Source organism: Pleurodeles waltl, chromosome 6, assembly GCF_031143425.1.
Source record: "Pleurodeles waltl isolate 20211129_DDA chromosome 6, aPleWal1.hap1.20221129, whole genome shotgun sequence".
NCBI classification, from domain to species: domain Eukaryota; kingdom Metazoa; phylum Chordata; class Amphibia; order Caudata; family Salamandridae; genus Pleurodeles; species Pleurodeles waltl.
The window spans coordinates 1574236247-1574256946 of record NC_090445.1 but is presented as its reverse complement, the minus strand read 5'-3'; the positions used below and the strand labels follow the sequence as shown (position 1 = coordinate 1574256946).

The 20700-nt window shown below is 43.9% G+C and overlaps 1 protein-coding gene across 1 annotated transcript in view; it reads right to left on the bottom strand.

Moving 5' to 3' along the window:
* The window catches only part of NDOR1 (NADPH dependent diflavin oxidoreductase 1), a 201756-nt gene that overhangs the window by 165936 nt on the left and 15120 nt on the right, over positions 1-20700 (bottom strand). Inside the window, exon 2 of the mRNA XM_069241328.1 lies at positions 5990-6124. Within this exon, the coding sequence (XP_069097429.1) occupies positions 5990-6124 (135 nt within the window). The remainder of the gene's footprint in view (positions 1-5989; positions 6125-20700) is intronic.

Sequence of the window (20700 nt, the reverse complement as noted above, 5' to 3'; positions counted from 1 at the left end):
AGGCAGGGTGTTCAGGAAGCTCTGCAAGACTTCTGCCTGTGACCAGAAGTAGGGGCCAAGGCCTGCTAAACTCTCAGCTGAATGTGGTAACATCACTCAGGGAATCCAAGACACCTTCCCAAATGCACCAGCCCCTGTCTGCTTGCCAAGACCAGTGTGCCCTGTAAGGAAGAGGAGCGTGCTAGTGGGAGCGCGGTCCTGTGAAGAATCCTGTCAAGTAGTCTCTTAGCGAGGTGTGAGGCGACGGCTGATGCACCAAATAGGGTTGTTGCTCATGTGTAGGAAACAATTAGCGACCTTTGTATGCCAGAGAAATGGCATCCTGAATAGAGCCTTGATAAACACTGAGCCAAACAGATCATCACCCTGTGAGGGACCAGTGACCCTGTAGGCCAGGAGGGGCAGCCATGGAGCGTTTACCATGCTGAATGGGCCGTAGCCCTTCTGTCGTGGGGAGTCAGAAACCCTGTATTGCAGGAGGAGCCGCTATGAAAGAATCTGCTGTGCAGATCGGTTTGGAGACCTGTGCAATAGAGAGACAGTAACCCCCTATGCCAGAGGGGATTACCGGGACCAACCAAGACTTGTCACCTAATCGAGATAGTCACCAGAGGAGAAAAGCTGCTGTGGAGACCAGCAACAGACCTGCACTATGAAAGAGGATCAGCGTCAGGACCTTCACGCTACCACCACTGTGAGACAGACCAAACGACTTACCCAGCTAGAAGGAGCCACAGAGAGCCTCTGGTCTCTGAGGCGGCACGACCGCATATGATGGTCTCGAGAATCCATTAATGCAGCCCACCTGGAACGCGAGCAGTAAACCCTCCTGAACTAGCCGCTGCTGTTCCAGCACCTGCGGAAAGGGCATACTTAGGAACTCTTGTGGCTCTCATCCAGCAAGCAGGGTAAGACTCGATTGGGGACAGTAGTCCCCGGGGACCTTGTTTGCTAGATAAACTTCGGCGCTGAAGCACTTTTGACTTTAAGACAGAGTCGGAGTGGAATCTTGAGACTCAAGAATAATAGCCTAGTTTACCCTGGGTGTTGCCTATAGTGAATGGGGAATACCGACTATCTCTCGAACAAGGAAGGAGTAGGACAAGGGGAACTGCCTAGCAAACACTAGAGCTCTGACCTCATGGGGACTCTGAAAGTTATGTGTTAATGTCTTCTCTGTGTTAATAGAGGTAAAATAAAATACTTTGCTTTCTGTAAAAGTGAGTCTTTAGCCGGACAATAATTTATTGCTGCTCCTGGCTGTATCTGTTGTTGTAAGCCTGTATTCACCCCCTGGATCTACCTACCCAGGTGCTAATGGGGTACTTGGTCCAGTTGCTCAAAATCCATAGTAGGTCAGGCCCTGGGACATCAGGAGTAAAATACCTCAAACTGCACGGTTGGGTCCAGTAATCCCTGCATGCCCTATGGATCTCTGAATGGGGTTCTGACAGGTCCTCTGGTATCACCCACCTTTAAATTAATAACTTCACCAAACTGATCGTATATATCTTTATAGAACCAAATCAGATTCCGGTCCCAGATAGAAACATTTAGAAATGCAATATCGGACTACCAAAATACACTCTGATGCGATAATAGTGGCAGCGTGATTGTTATACATATGGTAACTAACAACACACAAAAATAAAGGATGTCAAAACTGTATTATGAACTGAGAATGACCTGTACAGAAATCAAGTGGTTAGACTACATTGCATTATCTGAAAATCATACTTGCATCTCCTTGTCCGGATAATTAAATAAATTGAGAATGGAGAAAAGGCAGTGGAAGTAAATCTTTAGCATTGGAGAAACAGAAGAATACAAATGTTTAAAACTGGAGGATGCCATTATTTATGTACCAATCACGTGATAAACTGAGCTGTAGCATATTTATGAGGGATGAAAGGGCGCTGGATAGAAACATGAATAAAAGACATAGGGCCTCATTACGACCCAGGCGGGCGGCGGAGGCAGCCCGCCAGGATGCCGCCCTCCATAATACCGCTCCGCGGTCAGAAGACCGCGGAGGGTATTATGAGTTTTTCCCTGGGCTGGCGGGCGGTCTCCAAAAGACCGCCCGCCAGCCCAGGGAAAAACTGCCTTCCCACGAGGATGCCGGCTCGTAATCGAGCCGGCGGAGTGGGAAGGTGCGACGGGTGCTACTGCACCCGTCGCGTATTTCACTGTCTGCTACGCAGACAGTGAAATACTAGCGGGGCCCTCTTACGGGGGCCCCTGCAGTGCCCATGCCATTGGCATGGGCACTGCAGGGGCCCCCAGGGGCCCCACGACAATCCTTACCGCCATCCTGTTCCTGGCGGGCGAGCCGCCAGGAACAGGATGGCGGTAAGGATTGTCAGAATCCCCTCGGCGGCGCAGCGAGCTGCGCCGCCTTGGAGGATTCTTAGGGGCAGTGGAAAACCGGCGGGAGACCGCCGGTTTTCCCTTTCTGACCGCGGCCAAAGCGCCGCGGTCAGAATGCCCAAGGGAGCACCGCCGGCCTGTCGGCGGTGCTCCCGCCCCCGTTGGCCCTGGCGGTTCTCTACCGCCAGGGTCATAATGAGGCCCATAATCTAGGGTGACACCAAATACTGTGTACATGCCAAAGCAAGCTTGAGGTACTTGCTATCCTTTAAAGTGACTTCAATACTAACAGCAAAATGGAGGGGGTGCTATGTATGTTTTCAAGGTAGTGAAGCAAACATAAGGTACAGAGACTTAAACAGTACATGTAATACCCTCCTGGGGTATCATGACTTATTGTCTGGATCAATATAAAGAATTAGTCAATTTTGATTTAAATTTGTTCTAGTGACCAATATTTCCTTTAGCAGAAGATCTGGAACATTTTTTGTACAACTAGAGAGTGTTCCCCCAGTGCATCTCGATGTTGAGCGGGGGAAGCTTGTTTCTGTCATGTTATGGAAGTGCACATACCGAATGTCATTTTGGCAGGATATGTATGGACTGGTTAAAAGGAAAATTACGAAAAATTGGAAGGGCACTAAGGGGGTCATTGACCGCCGGGGTCGGCGGTAGCACCGCCAACAGGCTGGCGGTGTGCCACCGGGCATTCTGACCGCGGCGGTACAGCCGCGCCCAGAAACGGAAAGTCGGCGGTGTACCGACGACTTTACGCTGCCCATGGGAATCCGCCATGGTGGCGCAGCTTGCTGCGCCGCCATGGGGATTCCAACCCCCTCACCGCCATCCTGTTCCTGGCGGTTTTGACCGCCAGGAACAGGATGGCGGTGAGGGGTGTCGTGGGGCCCCTGGGGGCCCCTGCAGTGCCCATGCCAATGGCATGGGCACTGCAGGGGCCCCCGTAAGAGGGCCCCACAAAGAATTTCAGTGTCTGCTCAGCAGACACTGAAATTCGCGACAGGTGCAACTGCACCCGTCGCACCTTCCCACTCCGCCAGCTCCATTCGGAGCCGGCTTCCTCGTGGGAAGGGGTTTCCCGCTGGGCTGGCGGGCGGCCTTCTGGCGGTCGCCCGCCAGCCAGCCCAGCGGAAAACACAGAATCACTGCGGCGGTCTTCAGACCGCGGAGCGGTGTTCTGTCGGGGGAACTCTGGCGGGCAGCCTCCGCCGCCCGCCAGAGTTAGAATGACCCCCTAAATCCCCTCAGTGAAAACATGGAAGAATAGACTAATATATTGGGCTCAACTCAAAGGTATTAAACGTACAAAGTAAGAAATAGAATGTGAATAGGGAAGTGGTTCAGGCCTACAAAGGCATGATTCACGTGTTGGTGAAGAGAAACAATGAAGATAGATCCCCTTTAAAATCTGAGCACACAAAGTGCACTTGCTGCTTTATTGTTACATAGAATAGATCTATGACCCAGCTTGCAAGTTATGGAGCAAATTCCTGATAATGGTCACAGTAGCAGTATGGTTCACACAGGAAAGATTAATAGGGAGTCACCAAAGTGTTGGTTAAAGACCTCATTCCAACTCAATGCTTCAAACACTAGTGACAAATCAATACAAAAGGGAATAAAATGGAGACGGCTGTCCCAGGTAATCACACAATAACAAATCTTATCTCCACATGGTGGTGTTGAACTTGACACTGCCATGACTGACCACAACTATGACCGCCGCCAACCCGTCGGAAGCACAGATCCCAGCGGAGGTGGTGGTCTCCTTGCAGTCCAACCACCAAGCTCATAATCTGGCGGTCGGACCGCCAAGAGTGCAGCAGTCTGACCGCCACAGCGAGTTTGACGGTCTCAAGATTGCCAAACTCGTAATTAGGCCCTTAATCTTATGGCTCCCAAAGTTTGGGATTGTTTCTATGGGGAATCTGTTTTCCATCACAATTCAAATGCTTCTGTTCCACCAATAATGACAACTCTTGTCATACTCCTCCAATGTTCAGTTATATTTTTTCTTGCTTGTAAAAGAAGGTCGTAGGTAAATTACAAAAAAAAACAAAATATCCTGTGGCAAATCAGTGCTATTATAATTGTATGAAAAGTAATAAAAACATATATGTTTTTAAAAAAAAGAAAGAACTGAATTGAAGTAATCCTCAGGGGCAAACAAATAACTCACTCTTTTGTTAATTTTCAGTGGATGTAAGTGATACACAATGGAGCCATAAGCCTATTACTTTCATCACAAAGGACTGACACGGGATCTAAGAAAGCAAGTGCAAAATTGTTATGTTAATCCCCAGTTTTTAATCAGATAAAAATGGTGCATTCATCAGTCCCACCAGTGTTGAGGGTCGGACTAGCTATAAAACAATCACTCTTGGGCTAACCTGGCTTCCAAAAGTTTCTAGTCAATAGATTACAAACAGTGAATACACCTTAGTGGGAAATACAAACTGACTTTGACCCACCCAGGCATCTGTTATGGTTTTTAAAAGGACTCTCACCCACCATGGTTCTTTTCAATGTCATGCTTCATCATTGAGTCCTTGCCCAGATACAGAGAGGTATCTGGGTGGGTTCAACCTTGAAAATCCAAGAGAGCTTGTATGTTTTCTTGGATGGGTGAGAGTCCTTTTAAAACCATAACGATGCCTGGGTGGGTCAAAATCAGTCTCTTTCCCACTAAGGTGTGTGCTCTCCTTTAGATCTACTGGTTTACACGTCAATCTGGTAGTACCAGAAGCGCTGGTCTGACAAGTCAGTGTGTGGGCTGTTTTTTGGCAATATGTGGGTCTGATTTTTGGTCTGGTGGCCAGTTTTTACTGTTGAGTTCCCGGATACTACGAGAAACATTACCCACAGCAAGCATAAATACATGCAGTCTTCTTGACCTTGCAAAACACATACACAGCGTGTGCATACAAGTCCAAGGCATCCCCAATTTGCAAATGTGGGTCACGGTTTAAGCAATCTAATTTGCGATTGTGGGCCACTTTTCTTTCAGTGCCCAGGCTTTTTTTTTGTATCAGTCCAATCTGACCATCATTAACCTATTTAGAGCTCACTTTAGTCTTATAACTGCTACAGGTAAATTCACAAAAATAGGTTATAGAGAAATTCTATCCCCTAAGCACTATATACTATAAGAGTTGGACTATTCATGACCCATTTTGAACATGTAATCTTCAAAATACCTATGGTGCTGATTTAAACTTCAAAGCAGAAATGTCACATCCTTTTCAGCAATCCCCTGGCAAAAGTGACACTCTCTTTTGGCAAGTCTCATTTGCTTGAGGGCCTATACAGGAGATAATTACTCAAAGTTTCTGGTGAAGACAGAAGGGTAACCCATCGTGGACCACCTTGGTTTCGCTATCTGTGGCATTCCTCCCTCTCAGAAAAAAGTATTCAAATCTTCTTTATTCTTTTCACAGATATAAAAGCATAAAATAGCTTATTGATGGTCAGGCCAGTCCACAACAGTGCACAGCAGGCAATAGTTTTTATATCTCCATTCTACTTTAATACACTCATTGAAGTTTGATGTATTATTTCATAGACGGATAAAGCAAAACATTTCAACTATGTGTACACTCACCACTTTGTAGTTGTCCAGAGCCTCCACCCTACAACAGAAGTGTCTGCGTCTGGCTTCTCTGCCAATTCTGTCTGCAGCATCTTCTGCAGTTCCGGTCTGACTTCCAAAAAGGATCAAAATCTTTTTTTCAGACATCTGTAAAGCAAGAAAATACAAAGGTCAGAATGGCCATCGATAGTCAGCAGATTCAGTTGCTCCTACAATTGTCAATCCACAAGATTAAACATCAAAACACAGAAATGCCGACTGCAAGTCTGTTAAACATGCCATCCAAGAGTAAGGTTGACTGTCATACAATTAAAGGGCATACTATGTTGTCATCATAAGGAAGCAACAGCAGTAACTTAGGACTCGCCACCCTAGCTGAACAATCAAAGCTCATTAACCCTCTCACATGAGCAACTCTTGGAGAGCTCGAGACAAACAACAGGAGGTCAAGAAAATGTGTCTAAAGCTCCAAAAATATATCAGGCTATTGGGAAATGCAAGAGAATTAAACCTGTGTTGCTTAGCCACTCACCTGTTCCCTCTAACCTTTGTGAACATACTCAATCACGCCTCTCACTCAAGGCCTTAAATTTTTTAAACTATTTTATTAGGCGTTGTCCGTTCAAGCAACACCCTCACACTGATTACTCCAACTATTATAATTAATGCCTCAGTCCATCTCATTACAGAGGTAATTCATCTCCCAAGAATACCAAACAATGGTCAAGGCTGAAAAATAATTTTAAACCCCTATATATATATATATATATCTCAGTATGTAGTTATAATGAGGACCTAGTTTCCACTGAAAAAACGTTTTTGACTTGCCTTTATCTTTGGAGCCAGTAGATGAATCTTCACGAAATTTTCCAAACCAATTCAACATTCACTTCAGCTGCACTCTGGAACGTTTTGGGGTGATCCGTCAAGCGGGGGCTGAGAAAAAGGGGGTGTCCCAAAACGTGTTTTCCCTATGTTAATTTCCATACGGATTTTGAACATGACTATGAGCCCAAACCGCTGGAAGGATTTACACCAAATTTGTCAGAATGCTGCCTTTTGGTCCAGAAAGCGTCCTTTATAGGTCCAGCGCGCAAGCGCTTTGACCTGTTGTAAGTATTGTGGGCTTTTAACCACGCCCACCTCCTGCCCATCACTTTCACTTGTACGTGGCCTTGTCTTTTAAAAATCACTTGATGCCAGTGGTAATTGCTTTACATTTGTCCCTCCTTGAGGCTGTTTTTGTCAGACTGTGCCTGTTACATGGATTATTGCACGATAGCCGATATACTTCAGCATGGGAGAAAAAAATGTTTTGTCTCTCCCCTTCATGCTGCATGGCTGCCATGCCACTCACAGTGCGAAGAGGCACAACAGCATGAACTCAATTGGCGGTACTGAAGCTCTGGTCATATTGTTCACAGTTACCTAAATCAGAGTCATTTCTTGTGGCTCTCCCCTTAAAACACTTGAAATTAATTGGAAAATGCTTTACAGAAAACAGAAATTCTCAAAGTGAAACCGACTCTCCCGGCACAGCGGGAGAGCCAATACTACAATCTTCACTGCACTCGGAAAAACTCGACCCCTAATGCTTTGCAAGCATTCTTTTTCACAACATTTTCACCCATAACTCAACCTATGGTGGTCCTAGGGCAATGGAACCACCACCAAAACGTTCAGCATGACACCCTCTTTCTGTCTGGGTCATCTTTGGGTCTCCAAACTATGTTACTAGGGATCCCAAAGTAATAACCCCTCCCACCACTCTGTATCTTTTTAAGCATTCTCATGTCTGGAACTTTTGTTTTCTAGCTGGGAATAGCTTGGGTTTTGAGGGCCTTTTTTCTAATATAATTGCTATAATCCTGCTACTCCTGAAAATATGTAGTGCACTATGTCCTCTAGGGGCTAGATATATGGTTACTCTGCATTATTTATTGCATTTTTCTTTTTGTGTGGTTATGCCCTCTAGGGGCTAACTATATAGTTACATGACTGTGTTTCTCACAAATGCTATTTTAATTGTGGTGTCCTCTAGGGGCTGTTCTAAGCATTACAGTCATTTCAACTTATTAAAATATTTGTGGCACGAAAACTTGCCCCATAATGCTTTGCAGGGCATTACTTTTACAAAACAATTTTGCCTGTGGTTGCCCTAGGACAATGGGACCACCATCTAAACAGTGACCACAATGTGCTCTTTCTGTGTACATCATCTCTTGGCCCCCACACTAGATTAGTGGGGACTCCAAAATAATAGCCCCTTCCACCATTCAATGTCTTTTAAGTATTCTCGTGGCTATAATGTTTATTTTATAGCAAGGAGAAGTTTTGTTTTAAAGGCCTTGTTTGTAATATCATTGCAGTAGGCCCATTAGCTCTAAAAACACTGTCTAGGGGCTAAGAACTTGTGGTTACACTGCATAACTTTCTACTGTTTTTTCATGGGGTTATGCTCTCTAAGGACTAACAAAATGGTTACATGACCATGTTTCTTACTAATGATATTTTTGTTATGGTGCCCTCTAGGGGCTGTTTTGAGCATTACATTTTAATGCCAAAAGTTTCTTTCTGATAAAGGTTCAAATGATAATTGTATTTGTTTTAATAATATGTTCTTATTACAATTATGACCATAATTCAGGCCAACTTAACATCCGTTTTGCACTATGACTGTTTGAACACTCTTGCTACGTTTGGGTGACCCTTCTAGTTTATTTCTCCTCTGTGACTGTCTTGTGTCTTTTTGGGTGGAATTGTGTAAGCCAGCCAGGAACTCTGATGGTGGGTGGTGAAAGTTGTATTCTATTGGAATTAGCATGGCAGATTTAAATTAAGATGCTAAATGGCAACATTTTCATTTTTTGCTGTAGATACAGGAAGAAGGTAAATGGAAGAGCTTTAGGGCCACTGGAATTATATGGCAGGAAAAGAAGAAATTATGAGGCAGGGTTGACCAATTTATGTGGCAAGAAAAGTCCAGCTATGAATTTACAATGCCAATAGCTCTAACTCAAACAAATGCAAGACCTATTGCATTGAAAATGCTTGATGTGATTTGGTGTAAATCAGTTCCATAGTTTTCTAGTTATTAAATGAAAACCAAATTTGTATATATACAGACGCAGATCCTCCACGAATTAGGAGGAAAAGCAAGTCGCTGATTGGCTGGCCACAACCTGGCAGAAAAGTTGTGGCCACCATTCTGTTTCCCGCATTGCCCGGGGGTAGGAAAAAAAACAGTGTAAAAACATACAAGGGGTTAGGATACACGTATCCTGACCCCATAGGACACATGGGGAGGGTTGGGCAAAAATTGCTCTTTTTTTCTGGCCACTTCATGGCTCCTCCAATTCTCCTCAAATCCAGGGGGAAAGCAAGGCCATGATTGGCTGGCCGCAACCTGACAGATATATCAACATGCGTGCTACTACGTCATAGCAATTCACTGAAAAACCCAAAGGCTACAGAGACAATATAGTTAGGTTGATGTTTAAACCATACAAAACCAAAGAAATTCAGCAGTTATAGTTATACTTCTCTGAAGAAACTTGTGAAGGACAGTTACTTTGGGCAATTAATTTTAGTCTGTGACCTTCACCACTACTATATGTCTTTTTTTTCTTCGGGTCGAGCGCTCAAAGCGCTCTCTACCTGGTGTAATCTCTCAGTGGGCTTTTAACCACGCCCATCAGTTTGGTTTCTTTGTGGGTTTGCCCTTTAAAATTCGCTTGATTTCATTAGTGAATGGTATGCATACAACATGCCTTTTCCGGTGTTTAGCCCGCCTTGAACGCACTGGCGAACTACTAAAACATACGAGGCTCCATGTTTTCGGTATGGTTTCTGGACTAATTTTTCTCTTTATTTCGTAGGCAGCGCGATCTCACTGGGCAGCAGTCCAGCGCTTTACCTGACATTGACCCTGTTACATGGATATTTGCACTTTTGCCGATACGTTTCAAGGCGAGTAAACTTCTGTTTCCTTTTGTGTGTCTGCTTTGTGCTCATGGCGGCCGTCGGCTCGCTTATGTGAAACTGTTTTACTTTTCAGTTTTAGTTTATGTGGCAAGAAAAGTCCGGTTAGGAGTTTACAACACTATTAGCTCTAACTCGAGCAAATGTGAGACCCCTTGCATTGCAAATGCTTGTTTAATTTAGCTTTTCTTACCCTTTACAGGCTAACTGGGTTCGCAGGAAGAGCATCAAGGCCTCACCTACGATCCCTGCTGATTTTTTATTTTTTTGTAGCTCTTTACGGGCTATCTGGTTCAGCGGGGAAGGCTTCCCCTGAGGTTCCAGCCAGCTCCCACCTCCTGTGTGAGCTGGCATCTGCTCCAGCAACCAAGGAGCTGCTTTAAGTACCAGTTCCAAGCTTTCTGGATAAAAGCTTTCATCTCTGTTCCCTGCACGCATATTTGTGTGCAGGGAACAGAGATGAAAACTCTGCTTTCTGGCAGTAGGACCTGTCAAAAAGCAGAGTGTTTGCTGTGACTTGGCTGCAGCTTTGACAGCAAACAGCTATGTCCTGGGGGTGGGCACCCTGGGAGATAGCAGGAGCCGGCAACGGGGGGTGGCGATCCCCAGGGCCATCAGGGGCTCCTCAAGGGGAGGGGCCACATGGCCCCCTCCAATGTGGAGATAGCCTAAGGAGAGTGGTGGTCCCAGGGGCTTGGTAGTCCGAAATGGACCCCATATCATTATTTTCTATATAGCCCCGGAAGGTGGTGGTCCCAGGGCTGTGGGGGGGAGGGATACGCACCCCCCCCACACAAACAATTTAAATATAGCCCCGGGAGGTGGTGGTGGTCGCAGGGGCGTGGAGGGGCTGCACAGCCCCCACACATATTTCTCACATCGCCCCAGGGAGGTGGTGGTCCCCGGGGCTACAGGGGGGGGGGGGATAAACGGTTCCTCCGGGACTTGACCCACTGGGGGGCTAGATAAAGATGAAGCGCTGGAGTCTGCTCTTCATTTTCTTTATTATTATTTTTGGCGGATCTGCTGCAGTTAAAAACATTTTTTATGCTTTTTAGCCCTGGGTGGGTCCCTTTGGGACCCCAGCACCAGAGCTGAAGGGTCAGGGTGTTCGTACCGCAGCCCCTTTTGTATTTTGTATTCTTTTTTTCTGGAACTCGGTTAAAGCTGAGTCCCAACATGACCTGCAACACTTCCTTGTTGAAGTGTTGGTAGCCAATCGGATCTCAGCACGAGATCGGGAGGGATCGCAAATCCTTTGCATCCCTATATATACAAATTTGTATTTCATTTACTATTGAACGGGTTTACATTAAATAACAGTAAGGACTCTTTCTGGACCAACAGCTACCTTTCTTCAAAATATGGTGTAATTATGTCCACTGGTTTTGGTGCTACGCCCCCCACCCCCTTTTTTCGGCCCCTGCTTGACTGAGCACCCTTAAGCTTTCCAGACAGCAGCTGACCGGAGCGTCATATTTTATTGGAAAAGTTAATGAAGATTCATCAAACTGTGACAAAGTTATTAACAAAACAAAAAAACGCTAAAATCAACATGTCAGCATGCATTTAGAAATTCAGGAAGTGGCAATTTCATATTCACTTCTCAGCATAGTCGGCACAGTTGGGCCTCAAGAAACTACTCAAGCTGTAACTATATTCTTAAAACTGAGGCAAAAGAACTATAATCTAGTAAGCCACTTGAAATTTACTGAAGCAAACTAAGTTAATAATTCACCTGTACAGTAATACTGATTTTGATGAAGGATTTCGCTTATCTCAAACAAGCAGCTATGTTAAGGCAAGAGATTGCCTTCTCACTCTAAAAACACATAGCATGGAAGTAATTCTAAAGGCACCTAAACAATGGCCCTCAGTCTAGTATAATTTAAAAAAAAGATAACAATTCAAATTACAGAGCACCTACAACTTATGCAAGTGAGAATATTTTTAGATGTATTTCAAAGAAAAAATGCATAGATTTTTGAAAATAAGTATTTAAATTCTGCATTTCATATGTTTACACAGCACATACAATGCATAAAAGTGTGCTGCTTTATGTACTTCTCTGTTAGTATACTATGCAAAAATGTTTCAATGTGCCTAGTCACAGAAGGATTTTGCTGAACATTGCATACCCTGTGGTTTTATTAGCCAGGCAACCCACACAAAAATTCATTTATTATTTCCCACATTCCAGGCCATTCCATGCACTTTAATTGCGTATCTGCACTTCTGTTTTAGTAGAACAACAAGGTGGAGCGTCATGAGTGAAGGGAAACCGAGGAAGATGGTAGTTGCCAAAGGATGAACACCAATGACTTCTTTCAGAAGGGATCTTGAGGGGGTAGTCTATGTACTCCTTTTCGGAGTCTCAGTTAGTCCAGAACTTTTGTAGAGACCTCACATTTGGGCCTAAAACTGAGAAATCCGGCACAAGTGTTCTGCTCTGAATACCATCTCTAATTGAAAAGCTTAATAAGGATAGCAATTAAATACATTGGACATCATGCTTGTGAATACAGGGGTGTGGAATTTATTAAAATATCTACTTGTCCAGGGGACAGGTTGCTTCTCAAATCTACTTGTCCTGTAAAAAGATCTACTTGTCCCTTTGGTGCCATGTAGTGTGGCGACAAATTATGGCAGCAATTAATAGCCTCTCTGATTATGCCTGGGCTACTACCATAGTAGGGCTTGAATACTTGGAGTTTCAATCCCTACTGTAGCAATTTCCTTATTTTGCCACCTTTCTGCAGATCTGCATACTGGGGCTGGAGGAAGCAGTAAGCAATAGTTCCAGGGCTGGAATGCCTTTGAGTCTGCAAACCTACTAACCTGCATGTTTTAAAGATTTTTACCAGCTTCTCTCTAATATTTTCCCATAATAAGAAAGGTTGGACATTTACTCCTGACAATGGCAGAATTAGAACTTCTTCCAGGGTTGGGAAGAAAGTGGCTGGAGGGAAAATGAACTTGCAAATGCTCAATAGATTTTCACATGAGCAAATCTACACATCGTATTTACCCACGCTAAAATACAGTTCACAAATATTTTATAGGGGTATGACATATACCATGGGTGCACTTTTGTGACTTTCTTTAAGAATTTGGGGCCACAAGTAGGTAGGTTCAGATTTGTGACCTGCAAATTGCGAGTCGCAAATCCGAATGTAGGATGGTGTCCTTGACACCATCTGTGATTCGCAAGGGCTTCGCAAATGCCCACATCATGAATACTCATGAGGTGGGTCGCAATTTGCGACCCCCTCACGAATGGTGGCCTGCTGGAGACAGCAGACCACCATGTCTGTGACTGCTTTTCAATAAAGCAGTTTTTTGGTTTTTTTTTTGTAATGCAGCCCGTTTTCCTTAAAGGAAAACGAGATGCATAACAAAAACGAAAAATGAAACGTTTTCGTTTCATTTTTTCAGAGCAGGCAGTGGTCCACAGGACCACTGCCTGCTCTGAAAAAATGTTTACAGTGACATTCACAATGAGAAAGGGGTCCCATGGGGATCCCTTCCCTTTTGCGAAAGTGTTAGCACCCATTTGAAATGGGTGCAAACTGCGATTGGTTTGCGCCCGCGTTCGCGGTCACAAAACAATCCTACATTGCACTGCGAGTTGCAATTAGGAAGGGAACACCCCTTACTAAATGCGAGTCGCAAACCCGTTTTGTGATTCGGTAACCAGGTTACTGAATCGCAAAACTGGGTTTGTGCATCGCAATGTGCTTTTTGCACGTCGCAAACAGCGAAAGTCGCTGTTTGCGACATGCAAAAAGCTACCTACATGTGGGTCTTGGTCCCTAATTAGGTCTGGTGTTAACAAAGACATTTTGTTTTTATTAAACTTCTATTTCTCTCTCTTTCGGCTGACTTTACTGTGAGTGATCGCATTCTGCTCTTCCACAAGGAGCATATTGCCACACAAAGTAGTTTTGTTCAGTGTCAGGAACTACAGTGGCAATCAGTGACGTAACAAAAGTGGAGGGTGCCCCTTTGCAAAGAACATGGAGGAGCCCCCTCTCCAGACTCACTCAGGGCAGGTGCTGTGCTGACGGGGCCCCCTGGAGGGCAGCTGCGGGGCCTTTGTTATGCCGCTGGTGGCAACGTGTGCTTTAAGAGTTCAAAAACGTTTTTGGGGGGTTTTGCCAATGTTTGTTACAATGTTGAGGGCCTGGTAGCTCCCACAACAATAAAGTGTTACAAAAGCCATGTCAAAACAAGACATGCATTGATGAAACTAAAAGACTTATAAAAATATGTCAGATCAGTTGGCTTTGTCAGTGTTTGTTTATTTTCATGCTTCCCATAATCGTGTTGAAAATGGTTACACTGATTTTCCATTAGAAATATTTTTGGGAAATACTAGCATGCATCAACACATTTTACTAAATGACACTTCATTTGCATATAATCAGAGAGCATTCTGGGAGCATTATACTTAGGCTCTTAGCCTAAACTTTTCAAACATGTGTGTACACGTTTTTTTTTTTTTTGTACTGGAACCAACGTCAGTAGTGAAGTGTGACCTTAAAACATTTATTTACAGCACGCACCCTAATAATGAAGGCTTTCAAATAATGAACCACAAATACAAGTTCGAACAGCATTATCTTTTGGAAACACATTACCTCAACTGCAGAGAGTTCAACTCTCTGTAAACAGGCAGCCAAAGGGTTTGTGCTGCAGGGGGTTAGGCCTACTTGTCCCAAGGACAAAGTAAACATAAAAACTTGTTGCCCTTGACCCCAAACAAGATGTCCCCAATAATCGTACTTAGGCAAACCAGCATCCCGGTGCGAGAACACAATAACAGACCCGAGGACCGAAGGTATAATCCTGGTCAAAAAGCAAGGAGGTGTGACCTAAACAGGCTTTCCTTCTCAAGTTGGGAAAGCACTAAAGGGATCTCATTCCAGGCCTTGGAGGCTAATGCTATAAAGGAACCATCTCCTCTCGTTTTCAAAGGAAAACTAGGATATTTTAGAAAAAAGAGCATGTTGTGAGCGCAAGGTGAGGCTTGGCAAATAATGTCTGAGTCTGATGCACAGATATCTGGGGGGCCATCTGGTGAATGGCCTAAAATGCAATAACTAGTGCTTTAAAAATTATGTGCTTATTTAGCCAGAGAAGTCCTTTTAGATGTGACTGGACTGAATGACATTTGGGCAACCCCAAGTTCAACCTTGCTGCCGCATTTTGACCAATCTGTAACAGATTAAGAAGACCCAGATAGAAACCATTCGCGTTATCTAATCTTGCGTTTGTGGCAGCATGTACTATGGTTTATCGAAGATATAAGAGGATGTGTTCCATTTTTTCTTAATGCCATTAGTGTGGGAAAACATTACCCTGCAACAGTAGAGGTGCTAATTGTTAAAGGAGAGAGTGTTATCAAAGTTAACTTCTTAAATGTCTTGTCATCACCGAGGGTGGTTGAGGCTGTCCTAGTTCTTCTGGCCAACAGTCACTGGGCCAAGTATAAGAGACACCAAAAAGTAAGATCTCAGTTTTGGAGGAGATGCACTTTAGCCAATACCTGCTCATCCAACTGACCACTTCTAACAGGCATTGCTTGAACTGAACCAGCTGATAAAGACCTTTCTTCCCAAAGAGAGGACAAACTGAGCATCACTGTCATATGAAATTACTTTACTACCATAGAGGTCTTGCGTAGACATTAAATAATGTAGGTCTCAATGAACAGCCCTGAGGGACACCAGACTTCAGTGTTTTAGCCGCAGAGAAAAACGGCTTCAGATACACTTCTTGTTCTCTGTTAGATAAAAAAGATTGGATCCAATTCAGGGCTGACACACCAATCCCTAGATTGCTTATCTGGATAGTAATAGTTGATAGGAGATGGTGTCAAAAGCCACTGACAAATCTGACAGATGAGGGTGGCCTGCAGACCTTGATCAAGAGACAATTTGCTCTCCTCAGGTATCTCCGGAAGAGCTGTTTCTATACTATCTATGTTTGGAGCGGAAACCCAATTCCAAGGGATGGAATAAATTATTTCTCTCTAAGTAAGCGTTCATGGTGATTAACCAATGTTTCCAGGACTTTTGCTGCTGCAAGAAGCAATGAAATGGGGTGGACATTTTTCCTGTATGGTTGGAACTGCAGCTAGTTTTTTCAATAAAGGAATAGCAACTGTCTGTTTCCAGTAAATAGGAACCAATCCAAGAGTAAGAGAAGAGTTAACATGGTTGAGGGAAGAAATTATAAGATCAATAGTCGGAGCTAACAGATTCAAAGGCCAGTGGTCTAAATGAGAGGACTGGCATCCAAGACTTGTCTAATGAAATCTGATCAAAACTGGAAAGGCTACACTTGATATTAAGCTTATAGTCATCCCCCCATAGGGTAACACTTCCATTGAGATGAGGAATGAGCCCTGAATGTTCTCAATCTTTTCTAGGAAAAAGGCAGCCAACTTATCACAGAGTTCCTTGGAAGTGGGAATCATAGCACAGGAGGCATTCAAATGAAGAACCTGTTTTACAATGTTATAAACTTCATGAGCTGAGTTATCTGCTTTCCTGATAGTCTCAGTGAAGAATTAAGCTTGTGCCAACTTGATTTTTCGACTGTACTCCTTTATGGCCAATTTATAACTTGCTTTTTCATCTTGGTTATATCTTACCAGCCAGCAATGCTCTAACTGAACTAGGGAGCAGATATCAGTGTGCACAACAAAATGACAGAACGTGGAGGAGTGACCTGATTAGCTGCATCAGTGAAACAACTACAGACTGATCACCAATGCGCTCTACACCACTTTACTCAGAACCAGTAGATTACCACTGCTCTGTACTCTCCTATACTCTGCAGCACTCTACTGTACACCACTCTATGCATTGGCGTAGTGGTGGAAAGTACAGTGGAGCGGCACAGGTTAGATTGCATCGGTGTGGAGTGGTGTAGAGTGGAATGGAGCAAAGAGGAATAGAATGGCACAGAGTGTCTTTAGTCCCCTGGAAGGGGACCACCACCTTCACAATCCCCAGCGCACGGAGGAACTGCGTCGTACCAAGAAGAGGGCAAAGTCATCCCTGCTGAACCAGCTCAAAGCGCACCCTGGACTTCCCATGGCAGGGTGCGCCACCCCTTTTTCTTCTGCTCCTCTACAGTGTCATTCTAAAATTATTCTCTTTTTACTTATAGTGGTGATTTCTGTATGGCATGGGAAAGTGTAAGACTATGGTGGCCCCCTCTGCAGCAACAGGAACTACACTGGATGGTTTCTTAAAGCGGATGGTTGGTGTCATCTCAAAGGATATTGAGCTGGTGGAGCACCACCTGTTGCTCTCCTCAGCTCCCAGCATTGCTTTAAGCACTGCACCAGCCCTGGTGGGCATACAAAATTGTAGTGTTAGTGGCAAAATGACCGCCTTAGATGAGGATTCAAGCCCAAAGGCAGCACAACTATTAACTACTGGTGCCTCCTCTTTGCACCAGCACCATGGGGCATGCTTGGAAGTGCCACTGAAGCCAAATGAAGCTGTCTGACCCCCACCCTTTCTGTTGCCCACCAACCAACTGGGGTGCCACTAACCGAGGAGGAAGAAAGGGGACGTTCTGCACACCATTATGTTGCCATTTGAGTCATTGTTCCACATGCTGAAGACGATCACTTTACATATGTACCTGCACCTGTGAAAGAGGGCCCACATGCTGGAGGTTAGAACTCCTTGCGTATTCCCCATCAACCCCACAGCAAGGTGGATTCCACCCAGAAAAATGCTTCACGTTGTGATTTACCATCTGCAGCTTGTCTGTATGTAATTGTTATGGCTTGCAAGCACAGAAACTACAAAATACAGGGCATCTACAGAGGTGTGGAATTTAATAAAATATCTACTTGTCCATGGGATGGGTTGCTTCTTAAAGCTACTTGTCCAGTAAAGAAATCTACTTGTCCCTTTGGTGCCATGTAGTGCGGCGATAAATTATGCCAGCAATCTCATTATGTAAGAGCTCTCTGATTATGCCAGGGCTACTACTATAGTAGGGCTTGAATACTTGTAATTTCAATCCCTACTATAGCAATTTTTTTTTTATTTGCCATCTTTCCACAGATCAACATACTGGGGCTGGAGGAAGCAGTAAGCAATAGTTCCAGGGCTGAAATGCCTTTAAGTCTGCAGACCTACTAACATGCATATTTTGAGGATTTTTACCAGTTCTTCTCTAATCTTTTCTCATAATGTGAAAGGTTGGAAATGTACTCCTGATAAGGGTAGAAGTTCTTCCAGGGTTGGAGTCGAAGTGAACGTGTAAGCGTTCAATAGATTTTCATATGAGCACATCTACACATGCATATTTGCTCATGCTAATATACAGTTCACAAATATTTTCTAGGTGTACGATTTCCTGGTCTACTTCTGTATGTTCTTGTGAATTCATGAAAGCCACTAATTCAAAGACATATACCATGGATGCACTATTGTGACCTTCTTTAAGAAGTGGGTCCCTAATTAGGTCTGGCGTTAACAAAGGCATTTTGTTTTTATTAAACTTCTATTTCTCTCTTTATCTATTGGCTGGCTTTACTGTGTGTGATCGCATTCTGCTCTTCCACAAAGAGCATATTGGCACACAAAATAGTTTTGTTCAGTGTTAGGACCCACTGTGGCAATCTGGCTATCAGTGGCGTAAAGAAAATGGAGGGGGGAGGAGAGGGGTGGGGGCCTGCAAAGCCCCCTGCCCCCTCTTCCAGACTCACTCAGGGCAGGTGTTGTGCTTTGCTGAGGGGCCACCTGGAGGGGGGTTGTGGGGCCTTTGTTGCCACTGGTGTCAATGTGCTTTTTGAAACCAAGAACTTTTTTTTCTTTTTGTCAGTGTTTGTTACAATGGTGAGGGCCTGGCAGCTCCAACAAAAATAAAGTATTACAAAAGCCATGTCAAAACAAGACATTCATTGACGAAACCAAAACACTCACAAAAAAAAATGCCAAATCGGTTGGCTTTGCTCATGTTTCCCATAATCTTGTTAAAATGGTTACACTGGTTTTCCACTAAGAATATTTTTGGGAAATAATAGCATGCATCAACACATTTTACTAAATGACACTTCAAAGAAATAGCACCTAAAATGTTATAGTAGTGAAAGGTTTTTTTTCGTACTTGCATTTTTTTTTAAACATTTTATTATGAAATAAAAGAATCGTCACTTTTGCTTACAAGCTTCTGCAAACATTTGCATCTAATCAGAGACCATTCTGGAAGCATTATACTTAGCCTCGTATTGTTAGACTTTTCAAACATGTGTGCGCACTTTTTTTTTTTTTTTTTTTTTTTTAAATGGAACCACTGTCTGTAGTGCAGTGTGACCTTAAAACGTTTATTTACAGCACTCGCCCCAATAATGAAGGTCTTTAATTGTGAACCATAAATACAAGTTCAAATAGCATTAACATATGGACACACATTACCTCAATGGCAGACAGTTCCCTTCTCTGTAAAATGGAAGCCAAAGGGTTTGTGCTGCAGGGTGTTGGGCCTACTTGTCCCAAGAACAAAATAAACATGAAAACGTGTTGCCCTTGACCCCAAACAGTATGTCCAGGTTGTCGGGTGATAGGAATTCCACATCCCTGATCATCTATCTGCACAGTCATCCTGTTGCCCAGACTGAGGAGTTTTCATACTTGGGGGTACTTATGGATGCTATGAGTAATCGGGGACCATGACCAACCAAAGAGAGGCAAAACTTTTTAAGCTTGGTGGTCCACATTTTCAATTTGGCTGGCCCACTGGGGGAAAAAACAGTAGCCCCTCTTCTGGAAGGCTATATGAGGAAGTGCCTCCTGGTCCTTACTTATGGCGCAGGAATCTGGGGATACTCAAACACAAGCCCCATCCAAGTGCAGCAAAACAGGGTGTCTAGGCGACTTTCAGGCGTTCGACCTGCATGAGCTACATATATTATACACCAGGAGCTGGGGATGGAGTATGCAGAGGATGCCATTAATTTGGCTCCCTTGCTTTTGTGGTGTTGTAGCTGGGCTAATCCACATGCTTCGTTGAATAAAGAGATCATCAATGATTGCCTCGCATGTGAGGGAAGCATGAAAATTCCCTGGTTTGATTAGATCAAAACTGAATCATGAAAGATGGGTAGGTCGAACTTTTCACCAGCCCTTTCATCATAAGAAAAGGATATATTGTGGGTCAAATCCTCATTTAAGGAAAGTTTGAGAGCCCCCAGGGAGGACCACAAATTTCATAAATGGTCTGTCAAAAAGTATCCAGAGATTCACATTTCTCCATCCCTAGAGAGGATTGATGGCTCTTGTGACAGGCTGCTGCTCACTAGGTTTAGGTTAGGTTTTGTGAGGTGATACCCTGGTTCCCCTCTTGGCCAATTTGAGCCCTCAAAAGTTCTGCTATGTCCGTGTGACAAATCTATCCTCACAAGGTCTGCTGCATTTTACTTTCTTTTGTAAATGTTTTACTGATCTCACAAAAAGGTTCTTAATTCCAATTATGTTGTGTTAACATTTGTTCTTTACTAAAATGTGCAGTTAGTAGAAGGAAATCATTTATGTTTTAACTGCAAGGCGTTATTTTCCGATGAAAGTTAAACGCACTTTATTGAACCAAATTTGTGATCTTGGCACTATGCACTTTGTAAGTATCAACCTGTTACGCAAGATAACAACTAGTGTGTAATTTGTTGTTTTTGCCACGTGAACAATTCATGTAATGGTGATGAACTGCTTGCT